Raw genomic sequence first — 20,187 nt, forward strand, 5'->3', positions numbered from 1 at the left:
TGAGGCCCCCGGAGTGGGCGCGGTGCGTCTCTCACCTGCAAGCACGCACAAATGACAGGAGCGACTGCAGGGTCAGCCATGTACGTCTCAGCAGAGCCAAATGCTGCAGCAGCCCTCCCACCAGGCTGGGCAAGAGGGGAAGGGGGGGGGGTTGGGACGCTTCCTCCTTGACGTTGTGAGCCTATCACTCACAAGCTGGGATGTTCCCTCTGCTGCTCTTCATGATCCTTGGCTGACGACTGTGGGCAAAGTGGCAGGCGGCAGGTCCCGCAGCTCTGAGGATACCGAGCTGGTGCACAGGCTCTAGGAGTTGCCAACTCACCAGCCAAGCAGTGGGTTATCAAGCTACTGGCCAGGCCTTCTGCTAGAACTGGTACAAGAGCCTCAAAAGAAGAGGCTCCATTACCCTTGCCACACAGAAGCCGGGACCTAGCAGGACAAACCTTATTCTAGCTACAGGCTGCCAATCTGATCAAGTGTCGAGGTAACAATGAGGGATGAAAGGCAGCCTGAGGTACGTGCCAGAGAGTCTGCAGACCAAGACCGGTTGGCCCTTCCCAGTCCCTCATTTCTGGCCCTGTGGCTGCTTATCAGAGCCTGCGGTTGAGGAGACCCAGGCTGCTGTGCGTCGAGGTCTGTCTGGGTCTAGGGATTCTTCCCAACAGCTGACAGGCCTTGGTCACCAGGGGCAGGCAGAGGCAGTCCCAGGGAGCCCAACAATCCATCCACACAGCATTACCAGAGTCCCAAAGGGAATCAGGAGGACTAACAGGAGACAACCCATCCCTCCCTCCAACTCTAGGAACCAGGCAAACAATGCTATGGAAACTCAACAGAAAAGCTACAACCATAAAACTGTTTAAGACTGGTAACATGGAAAAAATGTTTATATGTTAAGTACAAAAGGGACATAAAATTGTATATACAGTAGAATAACAACTATGTAAACACACCAAAAATCTATGCACAGAAATTTCTAGAGGAACATTTAACACCAAAAGATTAACAGTGGTAGCATTTGGGTGGCAAACTGATTCACTTTAAAATTCCCCAAATTTCCTCAATAAGCATTAATTATGATTGCAACAGGGAAGTTTTATCTAAAAAAATAAAATAAAAATTAAAAAATCCCCCACTGGCTGGTGGTTGAGCAGTGCAGTGTCCCACATAAATCGGTGGCTTTGGCCTGGACTCTTCAAGTGTGGTGCGCCCCTCCCATCCTAGAGAGCTTAGAACACCACTGGCTCCACCCCTGCAGCCCCAGCCCCTCTGCTCCCTTTATCCTGCCTTATTCTTACATCACGTCCAATCACTTCCAGCTGTAGCTTTCCCCTTTCCTTCCCAACTTAGGAGCCAGCTCTGTAGCCACAGGTCCCTAGAAAGAGGGGCAGTGACGGGCCTATTCCAAAGAACGTGGTACCTCAGCTTTGGACACACAAGAACTCTCGAGAGGAATCATCTTCCTTGCTGACAGGCAAGTGGCTGCTCTGGCTGCAGGTATATTTATTAGGCAGCCCTTCTTATAAACCCAGTCTCAAGCACTCTGAACAGTTACTCCTACCATGAATTTTCTACTTTGGAGAGCCAGGAGTGGGCAGTAATAGATCATCTGGTTTCTAGAAGTCTCTCCATTCTGATAAGGCAGAGCTATATACAGTGGGTGGCACTGCAGAAAAGCTGCAGATTCCAGTCGACATTTTGGAAAGATGTATGCCCTTTGCCCTTTGAGAAACAAGTCAAAAGTAATTGCTAACAAAACAGTAATTGCTGGCAATTTACAGCCTATTTCTGCTGCTGAACAAAGGCAGTTAATGGCTTGCTTCCCCCTTAGCAACTATGTACTCTTGGGCAAGTCATAACCTTGTGGAGCCCGTTTCTGTATCTGCAGAGAACCTATGACCTACTTAAACGTTTGAGAACTTCGTGAAATAACATGCCACTGGTACTGCTCTAAGAAGGCCATGCAGGGGAAGGAAAGGCCATGAGCCAGCTGTAGCTCATTTCAACCCTGATCAAGACCTCTCCCTCTTCCAAGAGAAGGCAAGGAAAAGAAGAAAGCAGACATACCAGGTAAACAGGAATGACCTGTAATTGGAAAAGAAGCTTCAGACAAACTGAAAATGCTCTGGTTCCAGCATCTTGTCCCCAGATGCCAGAAGCCAGGCACAAAGGGCATGCAAAAGTGACTGTCACACACGTACAAGCGCAGACAGAGCATCACCGAGCAAAAAGGGGGCTAATACTGCAGAGAGGGCCCCAAAGTGCGGCTTGAGGAATACAAGGGAAGTTATCCCAAGACCCTCAGTTAGCTGCCGTGGGAACAGCAAACACTTGAAGCTTTGCTTCATTCTGTCTCCCAAAGGAAAAAAGGGTGATAGGGAAGACTCACTAACACTTGTGGCAAACACTATTAGCAAGGATGCAGTCTTTCTCTCGGGCTGCAGGACTCGACCTCTTTCTGCTGAACTCTGAGAAATGACAGATATTTTATATACATATATATATATGCATACATACATATACATATATATGTATGCACACACGGATATATTTAAATGAAGGTGTACACACTGTGCTAAAATACAAACAACAGAAACCCCATGTCATATATAAAAAGGCTAAATATAACATATAACACAGGCCTACAGCCAGCTCTTGCTTGGGAGCTGGGGAAGGGGTGGTATCATCTGGAGACTCTGTACACAATTTGTGGTGGGCAGGGAAGGCATCAGTGTAAACAACTCAGACTCACTCCACAATACTGGCCCACAGGAAAGCGTGATGTATCTCATGTACAAAAATAGACTCCCACCTTGCTTTTGTACAAAACCAAGCTTGGTAGGCACCCAGAAAGACCGCAGGTCTGTCTTCATGACGGGGGATCACACCAGGCTACTGCTAAACCTCCCAGCCATGGAACTCACCTGCAACCCCCACTTCCCTCCCCTTCAGGCTCCTGGGCCATCTCCCATCCAACACTCAGAGCCTTGAGGCGTGCCCAGATCACCCACCCTCACGTGACTAACTCGCTAGGCTTCCTGGCAAGCAAGGTCCTTTTCTGTTTATCTGTCCCTTTCTGACCCCCAGATATATGAAGACTTATTTCTGTAAATGTTTGGCACCTAAGTAACATGATGGGTGTGGAATATTGCCACAATGACACAGGGAGACCCAGTAACAAGACATGCAGGGTGCGGGCAAGGGGTGCTGAGCTTCCCTAGCATCTCAAAACCAGAACCGTGGCTTCCCATGCATTTATGGGGGTGGGAGAAGGGATGTGCAGAATTAACTTCACCGGCTCCTCAGCAGCAAATACATTCAAAATTGAAGGCGTCTCGAGGGCCCCAGTATACCCTAATCATGAATCTGGTCACTCCTCTGGAGGAGCTCAGTGCAGTGACAGCGGGAAAATCTAAGTCCTGACAGAATCTGCCACACCAACAGTCTTTTTTGAAGAAGCTCGGCAAAGTAATTTTTTTCTTCTGAGCAGATGTACAGCACATCCATGGGAAGGCCATGTGGAAGGATGCTCTCCAGCCCAGTCAAACGATCCGATCCATTATCTCAGTCCCCTCTGAGTTTTTTCCTGTTGGCCACCCTCACTGTACAGAAACAGCCGAGCAGCACCAAGGTCAGTCATCGATGGTGGGCAACCAGAAGGCCTGGAAGGAGAAACATAAATCAGCTTTTAAAAGCCAAGCCTCTCTCCTCACTCAGGGTTCTTACAAACACCGTGCCCCCAGCATCAAGGTGCCCAACCCCAACAGTGGAGGAATTTTGGCTGGTGGCCTTCCCTCATGACCAACCGATTCTGACAATCTGTGGAAAAACATTCCCCCTCTGTGCAAAAGTAAGCTGGTTCTGTCTCCAACACTGTCTACCTTCGTAGTCCAGTGGTAAGGAAAAACAAAAGAGCTGTCTGGGGAGGTGGGTATCTGGCCTTACTGCCAATCTGCCAGGTGACCTCCAACATGCCCTCTCCTTCTCAAGCTGTAAAAAAGTGACAGGGACTGAGGTGGTTTTGCTGCGTTTCTTTCTGACATCGTTTCCTCAGTGTCAAAAACAAAAAAAGAGTGAGGGGGCAATGTGTTCTGGGTAGGCTAGTAGTGAAATCCCTCATCCTCAAATACCCAGGTATACTTAAGAGATGCTAAAAAGAAACTTGAGGCTGAGACACACGGACGCTTTGTTCTGCTAGCATTGCCTAGAAACATAAGGAACTTGGAGGAAACGCTAAGTAGTGAGTTATGATCAACTGTAAAAATTTCTCAGGAATTCAGCATAAACTGAAAGAAATGGCATACAGAGAGGTTGCAGCCACAATAGGCTGGTTCGAAGTATTTTAAGAAGCCAAAAAATTGTTAGGCACAGTCCCAAGTAGTTTGGTCATAAAACCAGGGGCTACAGCAAAAATGGGCCTGAGGTCTCCCAGCAGCTTACAGGTGATCCCAGATCATAGAAATAAGGGTGAAAGTGAAAGCCAAGTCCAACCAGAGATCAGATAATAGAAGGTGAACCAGGGAAGCCACCAGCTGAGAAACATGAACTTGGGATGCTTATCAGGAACCTATTTAGGACACAGTTCACTGAAGCACCCACCACCCCAAATGGAAAGGGCCCTTATGTGGAAGACATCTCCTGTGTTCACATACCATGTTGGAACATGCGCTGGCAAAGGTCATGAACTTGGGGTTGAACTGCAAACAGGTAATAGGGCCTGTGTGTTTGCCATCCAACACAGCTACTTTTATACCACTCTCTCCATTCCAGACATGGATCTTGCCATCCTCTGAACCTAAAGAGAATGATAAAGGAAAATACAACAACTCAAGGCACAATGCAAAGAAAAGTGGGAAAGACAGACTGACATCTGGAGAAAAGTCAAGCTTCAGGACCTGGCCCTCATCTGAAATTGAGGGAGAAGGGGCAGTGAAGAAAGGACACTTTGGAAACTGACCTTAACCCTAGTTATTTGTTCCCATCCAAGTGATTTCCCCTCTAACTTTAGTTTTCTCATTTAAAAAGGGGGCTACGGGGCACCTGGGTGGCTCAGTTGATTAAGTGTCTGACTTTGGCTCAGGTCATGATCTCACAGTTCGTGGGTTTGAGCCCCACATCAGGCTCTGTGCTGACAGTTCAGAGCCTGGAGCCTGCTTCAGATTCTGTGTCTCCCTCTCTCTCTGCCCCTTCCCTGCTTGTGCTCTGCCTCTCAAAAATAAACATTAAAGGAAAAAATTTTTTAAAAAAGGAGGGGGCTAAATACTATCACATCCCACCAACACCAAGCCACTGAAAATCGAATGCAGGGTTAAATCAGAAAGCTAGTATTATTAGTAAGACTGTGCTTGTGGAGTTTAACTCTTATGCTGGTCCAACCAACATTAATGCCAGGTCCCAGTCAAGAAGTCAAAATCACGGGGCGCCTGGGTGGCTCAGTCGGTTAAGCATCCGACTTCGGCTCAGGTCATGACCTCATGGTCTGTGAGTTCGAGCCCCGCGTCGGGCTCTGTGCTGACAGCTCAGAGCCTGGAGCCTGCTTCAGATTCTGTGTCTCCCTCTCTCTCTGACCCTCCCCTGTTCATGCTCTGTCTCTCTGTCTCAAAAATAAATAAACATTAAAAAAATTTAAAAAAAAGAAGTCAAAATCAGGATAAAGACACTGCACCTTTGGCATAAGACTACACATTGTGGTGAGATAGGTGAGAACACCCATCAAGAGGATAATAGTATTTTAATTAGTTAAAACTAACAAAAATACAAACAAAAAAATACACAGTACAGAGAAATAACCCCCCCAAGGGGGATAAAGAAAGCTTACCAATCATAATAAACTGGGAGTCTGGAGTAAATGAGGCCTCCAGAGTGACAGCTTTGCTGTTGGCATAACCCTAAAAAAAAGCAGAACAGTTCTCTTATCACAGCCCTATTAGTATAAAATAATTGCCTATAAACACTTACCCAGCACACACATCACCTTCCTTTCCATGAAACCCTCTCCTCTTCATGCAAAGTGCCACCAAGGTTCCAAACTCGGCTGCCACCCTTTACAGTTCACCCCCATCCCCAACTCCATATTCAATGCAACTAGAAAATTATTATGGCAAGGAATTACTTTGTATCTAAATTCCAAACTTGGGACACTATGTGAGAGAAGTGAATGTCTCAGAATCCAAGAGAAGTTAGTTCATGTTCAGAATGAAAATGCATGTCCATGCTTCCATCAGTGAGTCAAGGATAACCACTGGTCTCCATCAACCAGCTACCACAATTCTCAGCCCAGGAGGGAGGAGCATGGAAACAGCCATGCTCAAAGGTTGTCAGCTCACCCCAAAGGTGTGCATCACCACTCCCTTGAATGCATCGATGAGACGGATGAAGCTGCCATTGGTGGAGATGAGGATGAGTTTACCATCATTGCTGAACTTAAGTCCTGTCCACTCACAAGTCCGATCGTACTGCATCTTAAAAGTCGCAAATGGCCCCTGAAATGATAAAAACAGCAGCCCCAGCCCAAGGCCCATCAATATTCCTTCTGCCAGAGCCAACTCTCATTCTGTCCCTTTAGATTCCTTTTTGGCTAGGAAAAGCAAGGAAGAACTATTGCTCTGACATTCGCCAGTGTCTACCACATACCTCCTTTATCATGGAAAAGGCTCTCATCTTACCCTTCAAAACCTCCATGATATGAAGATAGCTCAAAGATTCAAAGATTTACCTTATCAAAAGAGCGAAGGTCATAAAGTTTGACCATTTCAGAATTGACACCTGCAGCAAAAATTAACCCTTCTGGATCAAAGGAACAAACTGGCTTGCCTTGTAGATGCATGAGGCCCTATGAAAAAATAAGAAACAAGGTTAATGAACCCAGGATCTTACCACCATGTAATTTACTTTTTCCAATGAAAACTAAGAAAGGACACAAACAGATACCTACCCAGAGAATGGAAAAAGCAAACAAACCTAACTAAAATAAGGCTTTTTACAAAGAGGTCTCCATACAACTGGTTTCATCAACCCTAACTGTACAACTCTATAGACACTGAATCCAAATAAAAACAAATTCTTTGAGCGTAAAAGCTATAGCTCACAGGTTTCAGGAAAATGGTTTTGAAAGCAAAAATCCACAGAGCATAATGCAATATGCACTGGATTAGGGTATTAGCATAATTACCAGCCACCTACCAGGAAAACAGATTTTCTCCAAAGTTTAGAAAGACTTTGGGATCTCAGAATGGATCGAGTACTTTCTCCTTTCCTTGAGAGGAAGAGCTGATGATAGTGCCTACCATAGAAAACTTTAACTGTGAGGTACCATTACCTGGCAGTTAGGAGACCGGAGATCCCAGAGTCGAATGGTCTTATCAAGAGACCCAGAAATGAAAGTGTCATCCACAGGTGACATGGACAAGGCCACCACCCTGCAATGCATCAAGATAAATAGGAGTTGAAGCATAATATTTGCAAAAATTGGATGTGAACTCTAAACCACTCTACCTGCCTAACTACATTATATATACCTGTTCTCCCAACACTGCCGTTTTAAGAAATATACACATATAAACAATCTAGAATAACCAAAAGCAACTAATATAATGAAAACACAAACTTCAAGCTACAGCATAAAAATGTTAAGCCTCCAATGCAAAGCAAACCACAAGGAGACACCACTACACACCTATTAGAATAATTAGAAGCCTCATGCATTGCTGGTTGGAATGTAAAATGGTGCAGGTGCTTTGCAAGATTTATAGTTCCTCAAAAAGTGAAAGGTAGTTACTATAGGACCCAGAAATTCCACTTCTAGGTATATACCCAAGAAAAATGGAAACCTATGTCCATACAAAAAGGTACACATATGCTCACAACAGCATTATTCATAATAGCAAAAAAGTGGAAACCCAAATGCCCATCAACTAATGAATGGATAAGCAAAATGTGGTGTCTCTATACAATGAAATATTTGATAATACAAAGAAATGAAGTACTGATTCATGTTACAACATGTTATGAACCTTGGAAACATGGTAAGTGAAAGAGGTGGACATGAAAGGGCACAAACTGTCTCATTCATTTATAAAAAATGTCCAAAATAAACAAAGCTATAGATATAGAAAGAAGATTAGTGGTTGCTGGGAACTTATAGGAGGAGGCATGGGGGGTGACTGCTAATGAATACAGGGTTTCTATTTGGGAGTGATGAAAGTGTTCTGGATTAGTGGTGATGGTTGCCCAATTCTGTGAATATACTAAAAACCTGAACTGTATACTTTAAGAGGGTGAATTTACGGTACTAAACTATATCTCAATTAAAAAACAAAACCTACCAAAAAATCCTTAATTACTTAACTAGAATTTTGTGGACTATACTAACAGTCTTAAACCTGAGTACAATCAGCATTATCTGAGGGTGGATTAAAAACACAGACTACTGAGATCCACTCCCAGAACTTCTAATCCAGTAGGTCTGAGAACCTGCTCCCAGGTGATGGTGAGGCTGTTGGTTTGGGCACTACTTACTAAGCCAAGCCACAGGCCTGTGCTAATAGCAACTGTTTTTTCTGATATGAGTCCCCTTTTATGGTTATACCACTAAGAGTCACTCACTAGAAAACATTTCTTCCAAGGGCTCCTGAGCTCTCTTGTACCCTTTGCTCATATTCTCACTCTGCCACTCTGCTATGAAGACACCAGCCACCTCCCAAGCATTTGGGCCTGGCCTGCAATGAAGGACAGCATGTGGCTCTACCAAAGCCCCAAGTGAAGTTTCATTGAGGGCCACAAGCTACGACCTGTATATATAATGCCTATGAGTCTATATTACCACCTATAGAGAAGGCCCTTGTGGAAACAGACACTTGGATAACTCTTCCTTCTGGACTATGGAAGAGTAGTTCTGAATTCTGGCTTGGCCGTAAAACACTTCATAGATATAGAAGCTGGTGTCACAGATGAAGATTATAAAGGAAATGTTGGTGTTGTGCTGTTTCATTTGATAAAAGTTTGAAGTCAAAAAGATGACCAAATTGCACAGCTCATTTGTGAATGGATCTTTTATATAGAAATAGAGTAGGTTCAAGTTCTGGATGACACTGAAAGGGGTTCAGAAGGTTTTAGTTCCACTGGAAAGCATTCAAATTTATGCCATGAATAGAAAATGAGAAAATGTACTTTTTTTTCTTTAAATTTTTACCTAAAGAAAAATTTCTTCCAATATAACTCAATTAACATCCATACTAGTTCCTCAACTTAAACATTTAAAGATACCGTAAGCCAAAATTTCCCGGGAATGCTGAGACGGTAATAAAACAGTGAGCAGAATGCATACGTACATGTAATTTTAGGTCACTGTATTCAGGTCAAAAGCTCAGAGAAAGTCTATCTTGGGCTCTATGCTGAGAAGTGAAGAGAATACAACGAGGAGTAAAACCTCAACTCTAGAAGCACCTGAATGGCTCAGTCGGTCTAACTTTGGCTCAGGTCATGATCTCATGGGTCTAGCCCCGTATCGGTCCCTCTGCGGTCAGCACACAGCCTGCTTTGGATCCTCTGTCCCCCTCCCTCTCTGTTCCTGCCCTGCTTATTCTCTCTCTCTCAAAATAAATAAACTTAAAAACAAAAACAGAAACAAACAACACGAAAATAGCCCAACTCTAAGAAAGCTTAACTGTCCAGTCCAGGGAACTCCAAGAGAGGGTCAGAGAAGGCTTTCTGGAAGAAGCACCACATGTGGTGGACAGGATTTCAGTGAGAGATGTCTTTACGGAAAAAGTGCCGGACAGGAAGGCATGAGGCCCATGTCTAGGAAACAGCCCAGAATTCACCTCAACTCGAGTGGTGGAAGAAAATGTTGGGAAAATGAGTCACAACCAGAGGGAGGAAAGCCTCACTCCAAGGGGAAGGGGCAGACAGATATGGAGAACTATTAAAGTTCTCCACAGAGATATAGATAGACTATGAAGTGGTCGGAGCTGTAATACAGGATGCTAAAGAAGGATGATGAGGGATAGGGAGATTAATTAGGATTTGACTGTAATTCACTTTACAGTGCATGAGCCAGGACCGAAGAAAAGGAGAGTGACACACTAGGTTAAACCTAGGTAGAATCAATAGGATTAACAACTTACTAGATGTGAAAGCAAGGGAAAGAAAGTGAACAGGGAACAGAGGCTTTGAGTTAGGATAATTAGAAGGGACAGTGATAAAGAAACATGAGGCCGACAGAGAGGATATGGCCCACAGCATGTAACGAGGGATGGTATGCTGGACCTGTCAGGTGGGAGCATGAAAGAGATATCCACGTAGATGTATATAAAACCTGGAGGTGGAAATGGGAGTCTGGAAATCAGGGTAGACATGAGCTAAAAATATTGATTTGGGAAGCCATCTGAGTAGAGGTAAATGAAATTAGTGATGAAGATGTGAGAAAATTATCAAGACAGGGGAAAAGCTAGGGTGAAATCTTACTTATTTTAGAGTCAAAAGGAGAAAGAAAGGCCAAGAATTGCAAGAGTGAAACCAAAATGGGAAAGTAGGCTGCCAAAGGGGGAAAAAAAAAAGTCACTGAGAAGTTGAACACCAAAAAAAGCCAAAAACCCAAAAACCAACCCCCACCCCCCACCCCCGAAGACAGATTTTAACTGGAGACAGCAGGGAAAGAGGAGTAAAACAGCATGGAAAAAGCCCCATAAATGATCCCGGGACTAGACCAAATGATTTAAACAGTGAATGAGTGAGGAGGTGGAGATGGGAGTATGCAGATTATTCTTTCATGTTTGACAGTTAAAAGGAGTGGCAGATAAGTTCAAGAAATAGATTTAAGATAAGGAAGACCAAGAAGGTTGTAGGCAGCAAGGAAAAGTCTAGTTAAGAAGATGGAAACAAGTAGAAAGAAGGAGGTTGGTTTTGTCAAGGAAGAAAGGATGCTTCTTTTCAAGGAAAGGGTTCCAAGGAAGTTGAAAAGAACTCATTTTGGATGGCCTTGATTTTCTTTAAAAAAAAAAAAAAAAGGGGGCAAAAAGTTATCTCCTGAGAATCAGGACATCAAAAAGCTGGATAATCAGGAAGATTGGAAAGAATTTCAAACAACTACAATCAACTCAAATCATTTGTGAACATTAATTTGACTACAAACAAGCAAAACATCTACTTATCACAAGCCATCATTTGTTTGTTTGGGACCAGTAACCAATAGCTGTCAGCTCTCACCTTCAGCAACATAGATATGCTCTGCCCAATCAAAAGTGCAGCCTAAAACAGGGTGCTCTTGGTCCATCTCCTGTTAAGGTTCTGTACCACTCCAAGTTGTACTGTGTTAATGTATGTTTGTAAACATAAGCAGGAGGAAATACCCTCAGTGATTAAAATATCATCCAAAGGAAAATGTGTTTAACACTCAACCCAAACTTGAATATTTGAAGAAAAAACACTGGGGGAACTGGGGTACGAGACAGAGAGAAACAAAATGCATTACAAAACAGAATAAGGAAACAAGCTTCTGGACTTTCAAAAGTCACAAAGGACAATTTTATTTATTATTATTTTTTTCATCCTCATTAAGATCTCCACATGGAACATGTTTATGAAGACTAGGGGCCTGCTGTAATGGGGCCACCAGTACTGGAAGAGGCCTCACATATAAATGGTCCTTTCATTAAGGGACATCTAATATTTGGGGTTCCTCAATGATAAATGTAATTTGTACTACATAGGTTTCCACTGAGTGTCTTTAATACACTTTTTCCCCAATTATGTTTTAACTGAGATTTCAGTTTATCTATGAAGTCCTACCCCTGCCTCCACAACTTCAGTAAATCAAGTATTGACTGTTTTAGAGAGAGTTAACAAGAGAAGACTAAGAGGAATGCCAAACAGCAGTAAGGAACTAGCTTTAGTTCACTAATAAAATCTCTCTACTCTCCTAGTCTCTGGGTAACCTCAGGGGTAAAAGAACTACTTCTGTAACATCTGGGTCTTACCTTTTGCTATGTCCAGGAAAGTATCTGATGTATTTGTTGTCATGCAAGGACAGGTAACGAATAGTATCTGTAAGAAGACAAATAAGGCATGATGATACCCTATTATTTTTAAAGGAATTACTGTACATTTTCATCTTGAAAACAAGGCCAAAAAATTTATTGTTTTCCATAACTCAAGCAAGGTGTGAATAAGTAAGTTAGTAATTCCTCTCCACAGCTGAAGAATGGGCACTACAGATTTCACATAATTCAAAAGCAGAGTTCGTTCTTAAGTTGACAGCATATACAGCAATTTTTAAAAATCATTGTTACCACCAATCTTTGGCTTCTGCATAGTTACAATGCAACCCGTCCTGCAAATATACCCTGCCTGCACCACCCCCACAAAGCACAATAGGTTCAGTGCTCACAGAATGGCAAGCCTTAAAGGAAAACATTTAGCTGCTAAGGAAACAGGCTCAAAGAATTAAGTAGCCATGCTAAACTGAGGATCAGGCTGAACTCTGGCATAATATTTTTGTCCAGGGTTCTCCAACAGCGTGTTAGGGACCTAAATTTTAATTGGGTATATAATCTACATCAAAACTAAACAAATGGAAACAGAAGTAACGTCCTACTACTTTTTAAGTTAACCAGCTATCCACTGGTACTTTGTGCATCAGAGAGAAGTCAGTTGATAATAATAATAATAATAATAATAATAATAATAAAGTGTCCAAAAGAACAAATCAGGAAATTGGGTTAAAAAGATCTTAAAACATTTAAAAATTAAACTCATAAATACATCAGTAAGTCACAGCAGCGAGATTCTGTCAATATCAAAGAAAAGAATAATCATAGAGATTTGTGCTTGGGGAGAAAAAGACACACACTCTTAAAAACCAAGTGATTCTACCTGAAAAAGTAAACAAAAAGATGGCGGTGGAAAGGGAATGAAGTGCCATAAAGAACAGAACTAGAAAGTACTATGCCTTGCAAAAGACTAGGAGTAGGAAGCAATTGTTGCGAAAAAGGCAATAGGAAATGGTGCCAATATAGATAGGAAAGCATAGATAGAACATTCTAGAGGCAAACAGAACACAGAAACAAAGAGGCTGAAAGCACCAAGTCATTCCAGTTGTTCACAGGGGTACTTTCTAGTAACAGGGCGTCTAACTCGGGAGAGGGAAAACCGCACTCTTTGTATGTTCCAAAACTGAACTCTATATAGTTTTCCTTGAAAATCTTCAAAGTTCTAGAATGACAACTATGAAGTCTTCCTGGATGTTCTATTGCTAGTAACTACTCACCTGCCCTAAGCAGAAAAAGACTTTCCTCCCCATTACCTGGTTTCCCAGAGATGAGCAGGGAGTCGCCATCCTCTCCGCCCCACTCAGTAGCTGGTGCACTGTTCCTGGCAAGGCAGTGGCCTGTACAGTTATCTCCTGTACCGGGTGGTATCATAGACCCTCAAACTGTACAAACTACTACCTCAGCCTGGAATCAGGCAAAAGGAAACGGAGCGTTGGAGGAACTCTTCAGGATGCACTCGAGACAGGAAAGGCAACATCCTCCCAGCAGAGGCCTGGCAGCAAAGCTGCAAGTGCCACACATTTGCCTCATTTTGCACCATATTTGGAGAATCCTCACATTTAATCACCCCAACAGAAGAAGTATACCAGTCATTCAGGTGATCACATAGATATGTTTCCTCAGGATCCTAATGTTTTATATTCTTGTCCAAAAGCATCAATTGCACTGCTTACTTAGAAAACCACTTCTGAAATAGAGGCATGAAAAGTAGAAATGATATACTTACTAAAAATCAGTACAGGCAGAAAAGTCTCATTTAAAAAAAAAAAAAGGACTTCCGCCCATCTGCTCTGAGATAAGCATAGCCAAAACAGCAGTCTAAGTGATCTTTGTGGATGACATTAGAAAAATCTTAACTGCAGGGGCTTAGAAAAATCTTAACTGCAGGGGCGCCTGGGTGGCTCAGTCGGTTAAGTGGCCGACTTCACCTCAGGTCATGATCTCGCAGGTCATGATCTCACAGTCTGTGGGCTGGGGCCCCGCATCGAGTTCTGTGCCGACAGCTCAGAGCCTGAAGCCTGCTTTGGATTCTGTGTCTCCCTCCCTCTCTCTCTCTCTGCCCCTCCCCTGCTCATGTTCTGTCTCTCTCTCAAAAATAAACATTAAAATTTTAAAAAAAGAAAAAAAAACTTACTATAAAAAGCGAGACAATCAATAAATCAGTGAGATAAATGAAAAAAAAAAAAAAAAAAAAGAGTCCTAAGGTGAATGTCCTCAACTACCAAGATGAACTGTCAACTGAGAATGACTTATCCCAGGGGAAATAAATGCAGGTAAAAACAAGATCAAGATCATTTATTAGATAAAGAAATTCACAAATTTAATTTATAAAAATAACTCTTTACTCTTTAAAGCCATTAACTTTATTTAAAAGTTAAAAGGGGAAGGGCCCTCTAGCTGGCTCAGTCTGAAGGGCATGTGACTCTTGATTTCAGGGTTGTGAATTCGAGCCCCACATTGGGTATAGAGATTACTTACAAATAAAGTCTTTAAAAATAAATAAAATAAAATGGAAAAGGGACAAAATTCAGATTAAAAATGGTCCCTAAAATTAAACATAATTAAGCTCAATACACTGTCCTTCATGACACAGACCATGAAAGGTAGAGCATACACCAAAAACTCATCTAAGGTCCCTCAACTACCACAGCTCAAACATTCGTGGTTATTTGCCACTTGCTGTATGTCAAATAGTCTTTCCTTTTATTTGTTCAAAAAGTATTCTTTCAAGTTTAAAGAAGTACAAACTATAAATATAATTCATTGCTTCCTATACCCACTCTCCATTCTAATCTAGAGACCTTTCATACTCCATTTCAAGTCCTTCAAAAGTATTGGTGGCTTGTTTCCAGCATCCCTTCAGTCATAACAATTGCTAACATCTTAAGAAAATATGTTTAAATTACAGAAACTCTAAGCAAAGCAGAAATCGTCACAAAGATTCCAAGAACTACTTAACAAAAGAAGTCATAACCATTACTTCCTAAAAAGAAGGCTTGCTTACCGTCTATTTTGTTAGAGCTGTAAACGACTGTGTTTGCTGCATGGGTGTATCTGATGAGGTCCACGCCATATTTCTTACTGTACAGGGTTCTCTTTGGTCTGATGAGGAAATGGACAGAGAAAGAAAACCATCAAAATCCTCCCATCACCAAAACCTAGGATCTTCATATAAACAGAAGAATCTGAATGATGTGGCAAGGATGAGAATTCTTTGGAAGCTCTAACACTGGAAAGAAACACAATTTTTTCCAAACGAGAGAAAACAAATGGAATCAATCAAGTGCAACAGACTTTCACCTCTGAACAACAAATGCTGAGGTTAGGAAGTGGAAGTAAATCTGAGGGCCCAACTGAGTCTTTACTACAATGTTCAGAAGTAAGTTTTGAGAAAAAGTACATCTTTTTGGAAAGAAAGGCACACAAAACACAAGTCACAGTTTATAACAAAGAGGGATATGGGAATACGTTGAATTAGTGAGGCCCAAACTTTTCTTGAGCCATTCACTTAGAAACCAGATCTTTTCTCAAGAAGAAACAAATGATTTATCAAAACTGAAACCAGATGTAAAACTGCTTGTCTTTCCTAATATAACCTGCAGTTGCAGAAGCTATCTATCCTTCCTATTCTACAAGTCCAAAGTACTTACTGAGGCTTTTAGAAGGCAAGGCTGATTCTCCCTAGAAAAAAACTGGTCATTGGTTCTTTTCTTTTTAATGTAAAATCACATAATTCTAAGCTAGGAGTTACAAATTCATATGAAGTTCCTTTTCCTTCAATGTCTTCCTCTATAGGACCCCGAAAATCAAAGATCAAACTGAAACTGATCTCAGTAAAATCTTTAACCAAAAGCTCACAATGTTCTACATTTGGGTATAGGAGGATTTTATAAATTGTATACCAATGTTTACAAAGAGTTCCAATTTTGAAAAAGAAAAAAATCCGCCCTCTCAATGAAGCCTAGATGCTAAACAATCAGATTACCCAAGCAGCTTTAAGAACTCAAATATTTGCACTTTCAATTTTTGTTAATGTCAGTGAGGTGAAGGGTTTCCAAAACTACCCTACCCCAAACTCATTTCCAAACAAGCTTCTCATTCCAAATGCACTGAATTTTCCACATTCTCACCTTTAACTGAAAGCTTAGTTAAAAAGATCAGCTCAAAGGCTACCCTGTTGAATCCCCTACCCTGGGCTCTGCTGTGGGGTTACTGTGTGGTAAACAGCAAACACATGTATGCACATACATGCGTTCTTGCTCTCAAAAAATAGTTGACTTTATTTCTACAAGTGGAAAAAGAAGCTTACTTATCCCAACAATTCAGTCTAAAATAGTGAAGACATATCCTGAAGAGCCAATGTTAAAGGGTATGGAATAAGGAAAGTTTTTAGTTCCACTTATGTATGGCCTATTTGTCTCAAACACTAACCTGAGATTTATTTTTAATAACAGAAATCTTTTACCTCATATCACTTCCTAGTTTGAAAACAAGATCCTAATTTTTGCATCCATTTCAGAGGATCTTTACAAAGCCCACGCACAACATTTTTCCATGAATATTTTGGTAAGCTTCTTTCCACAAACTACGATTCTGGTGATCAGGCATGAATAAAAAATATTATGAAAAATTTTCATCACCTAGCAGATAATATATTTTATAAGTCTTTCAAATTGAAAAATCAGTCAACGGATGAACAAAAACAACGGACAAAATGAACAAAAAACTGGAAAATATTAAGTATAAAGAATCTTGTTTTGACCATCTTCAAACTCCCAAATTCTAACATTTAGTACCATCTAGTAGAGATACTATGACTTCCAAGGAAACACTACTCTTCTACCAATGCTGGTTTGACTTATACTAGTGGCACATTTTTTCCTCACATTACCCCTTAGGATCATGGACTCTTAAAGGCAAAAGAGGTCATCTAATACTCAGAGAAGTGATCTAACCAATGTCACATACCTGGTCACAAAGCCAAACTAGAACCCAGGTCTCTTAACTACCAAGCCACTCCCTTGCCATAGACCACAATGAAATAAGGTCACAATTAATTGATAAGAGAAAATTTAAAAGAGAATGCCCTATACTATTATATCAATACTAAATTTGCTAATTTGGATAATTGTGCTCTGGTTGTGTAAAAGAATGTCCTTGTGCTGAGGAAATCCATGTTGAAGTGTTTGGAGATCAGGGGCTTGATACCTCCAACTTATTCTCTTAATGGTTCATTAAAAAATGCATACCTAAATACTTAACACAGAGAGCTGTAATGCAAAAGAGGTAAAATGTAACTGATTATTGGGCGATATGGATCTCTGAAATACTGTTTAACTTTCCTGTAAGTTTGTAATTATGTAAAAAGCTACATGAGTGAGTAAACTGCATGTCATAAAATTAACATTTTACTTCCAAGTAAACCGTCGCTGCTCCCAACAAGTAGAAATTATGCCACACTTAGAGAGAAACTACTAAGAAGGCTATCACAACCTTCATCTCCTTTGAATGAGAACACACATCTCCATCATCAAGGTTCCAGGTAGAGGTTCCAATCTGTGCACAAGCACTCAACATTTCAAGCCAGTCAGCTTCAAATTACTTCTAGTCCCAGGAACCCACAATCCTATTCCCGACTCCAGCTCTATATGTTACTCTCCCTTCCAAGCTGATTCAAATGACCAAACCTGGACAGAAATACATCTACTAAATGAGTAACGTTGACTCAAGTCAGCACTGGTCCAGCTAACAATGCTCTCTTCCCTTAGGACCACCACTCTAGGCCACTCGTCTGCATACTGCAGGCAGATCCAGAGCCAGTTACATAATACTTTTCCATAGCCCCCGTGGGAAAAAATTGGGAAGAAGATACAGCTTAGACCAAAACAACATTACTTTAGATAACCGAATTCACAAACGAAGAGACAAGTTCCAAAGAAAGTTTACAGAAGGCATCGGTTTTAAAACAAAACAAAACAAAAGGCAAAAAGAACAGTTGGAAAAGACAGAGAAAACCCCAACGATTCAAAAAATAAGATCTGGAATTAGGTAACAAAATGAAATCTGACAAAACCACCAGCCACCGAATTATACCAAATAGCCACAAGCCTGCTTGGAGAAGGTGGCTGAGGGAAATCGAATCTAGCCTAAGCCACTTTCTGCTCCAAAGGAGTTCACAACTTAGTAACGAGAAAGCAAAGCAGGTTTATAAAGGGTGAGGCAAAGCTGACGAGGTCGCCAGAGAAAAAGGCAAAAATGTGCTTACAAGACTTTAGAGATGCAGTGCGGTGGCAACACAGAAATTTCACGATCAGACCCTGAATTTTGGTAATTCCAGTTGGACCATAAAGTGTAAATTAGAAATATATATAAGAGGAAACATAAAATTGTTTTGGGATGCTATGTTTTCCTAGTAGGTTCCCATTCAGGTCGGGATGGGACAGCCAAGTTAGTTTTTTTTGGCAAAAAGGAAAAGTTTCTGATGTTGTTAAAAAGTTAACTACAAATGTGGGCAATGGGTCTGAGGGAGTAAAAGAATGATTTGGAACCGAAAGAAAAAGACAGGGGGCCCAAAGAGGCACAACAAATAAATCCTGACAGCTAAGAACTGCAACCCACGCGGCCTTCCGGCAGAAGGCGGCGGGAAGCTAAGGGGCAGGGGATGGGCGGAGTGCCAGGGCTGAATCGAGGTCACCGAGGAGGGCAGAGAGAGCGAGCTGTGACGCTGCTGACTGAGGCAGGAGCGCAGCCTCTGCGGTTCCGCGCGGGGGGCCAGAGCCGACCGGCACCTCTGACAGAGTCGGAGGAGCGGAAAAGCTACCTGCTGGGGCCCAGGTGGGCGGACCGGGCGTTTAAAGGTCAAGGTCAAGGTGGGGTTTGGCAAGCGATACGGAAGCGCTTTTCCAGGAGGCCGAAAGCAAGCAAAATAATAACGATGGTAGTATCACTCTCACTATTCTTATTATTTTTAAAAAGGTCTCCTGGACATCTTCGGAATGAAGCGGCCCTGGCGGCAGCGAGTGCAAAACAGGCCGGAGAGGGCGGCGGGGCCGGGGGCGGGCGGCGGGGCGAGCGCTGGGCCACGAGAGGGAGAGAGGGAGGGACGGACAGACTCGGGCCCGGGCCCAGGGCCACCGCCGCACTCACTTGCCCTCCTGGCAGTCATAGAGCACGATGGAGTCGTCGTCGCTGCTCGAGATGACCGTCTCGCCGTTGGGGCTAAAGTCAAAGCAGTTAATCTTGTCCGAGTTCTCGCGGAACACCTTGGCGACGCGGAAACTCCGCAGCACGCTGTCGGTCAGCTTCATGGCGGCGGCTGCTGGAGGCGGTGGCGGCGGCGCAGGGCTGGGGCGGGGCCCGGCAGCAGGCGGGCGGGCGGGCTGGCTGCCGAGGGGCCGACCCGGGCGGGGCGGGCGCCGCGCCGGCGGCGAGCGGAAAGGAGGCCGACAGTCGGGCCGCCTCCACCCCTTCCTCCTCCTGCACGTGCGGCGCTCTTCTGCCGGGACTGCGGGATCTCGCGGACCTTTCCTCCTCACAGTCGCCTCAAGGCCAACCGGCGCGGCGCCGGCTCATTGTGTCCGCCATCTTGGGACGACAGGCAGAAGCTGAGGGCGAGGAGCCTCACCGCAGCGCACGCCGGGAAAGGGGGCGGGGCGGAACGGCAGCGCGAGAAGGGGCGGTGGGGCGGTGACGTCAGTGCGGCCGCCGAGGAATGGAGTGGCCGGGTGGCCCGAGGCGGCGATTCCCTGACGGGCAGTAGGGCGCGAGGGGCGGGGATGTCCACGGCCTTCCCTTTGGTGGGCCGGAAGGCCGAGGGTGCCCGGAAGCCGTGGGCTTTTGTGCGGGATCGCAGGCCACTGGGAGCAGGTACTGCGAGGGTCGGCTACGCCATTGGAGCGGCGGCCTGGGGGTGAGTTAGTGCGCTAACCGCTGGCGGGCTTTGACTGCTAGTGCACTACAGCGCAAGCATAGTTTCAGTTTCAGGGTCTGGGGGTTTTTTGTTCGTTTTTTTGAGCTGTATTATACGGTAGACTGCACAAATTTTAAGTGATTTTTTTTCATTTGGATATACACCCTTGTAACTACTGCCCAGAACTTTCTTTTAAGACTTCTATAAAAACTTTTTTTTTTCAACGTTTAT

At 43.2% G+C, this 20,187-nt stretch overlaps 1 protein-coding gene across 1 annotated transcript; it reads right to left on the minus strand.

Moving 5' to 3' along the window:
• Positions 1-858: 858 nt before the first annotated feature.
• Positions 859-19,664, minus strand: WDR82 (WD repeat domain 82). Its single transcript, XM_003982298.6, has 9 exons — positions 19,194-19,664; positions 15,052-15,149; positions 11,976-12,042; positions 7,319-7,418; positions 6,716-6,832; positions 6,327-6,482; positions 5,819-5,888; positions 4,653-4,795; positions 859-3,662 (listed from the first exon to the last, which is right to left on the minus strand). The coding sequence occupies exons 1-9, from the start codon at positions 19,352-19,354 to the stop codon at positions 3,633-3,635; spliced, it is 942 nt and encodes a 313-aa protein (XP_003982347.1). The 5' UTR covers positions 19,355-19,664; the 3' UTR covers positions 859-3,632.
• Between the last annotated feature and the right edge of the window lie 523 nt (positions 19,665-20,187).

The sequence above is a fragment of the Felis catus genome, chromosome A2 (assembly GCF_018350175.1).
Source record: "Felis catus isolate Fca126 chromosome A2, F.catus_Fca126_mat1.0, whole genome shotgun sequence".
NCBI classification, from domain to species: Eukaryota; Metazoa; Chordata; class Mammalia; order Carnivora; family Felidae; genus Felis; species Felis catus.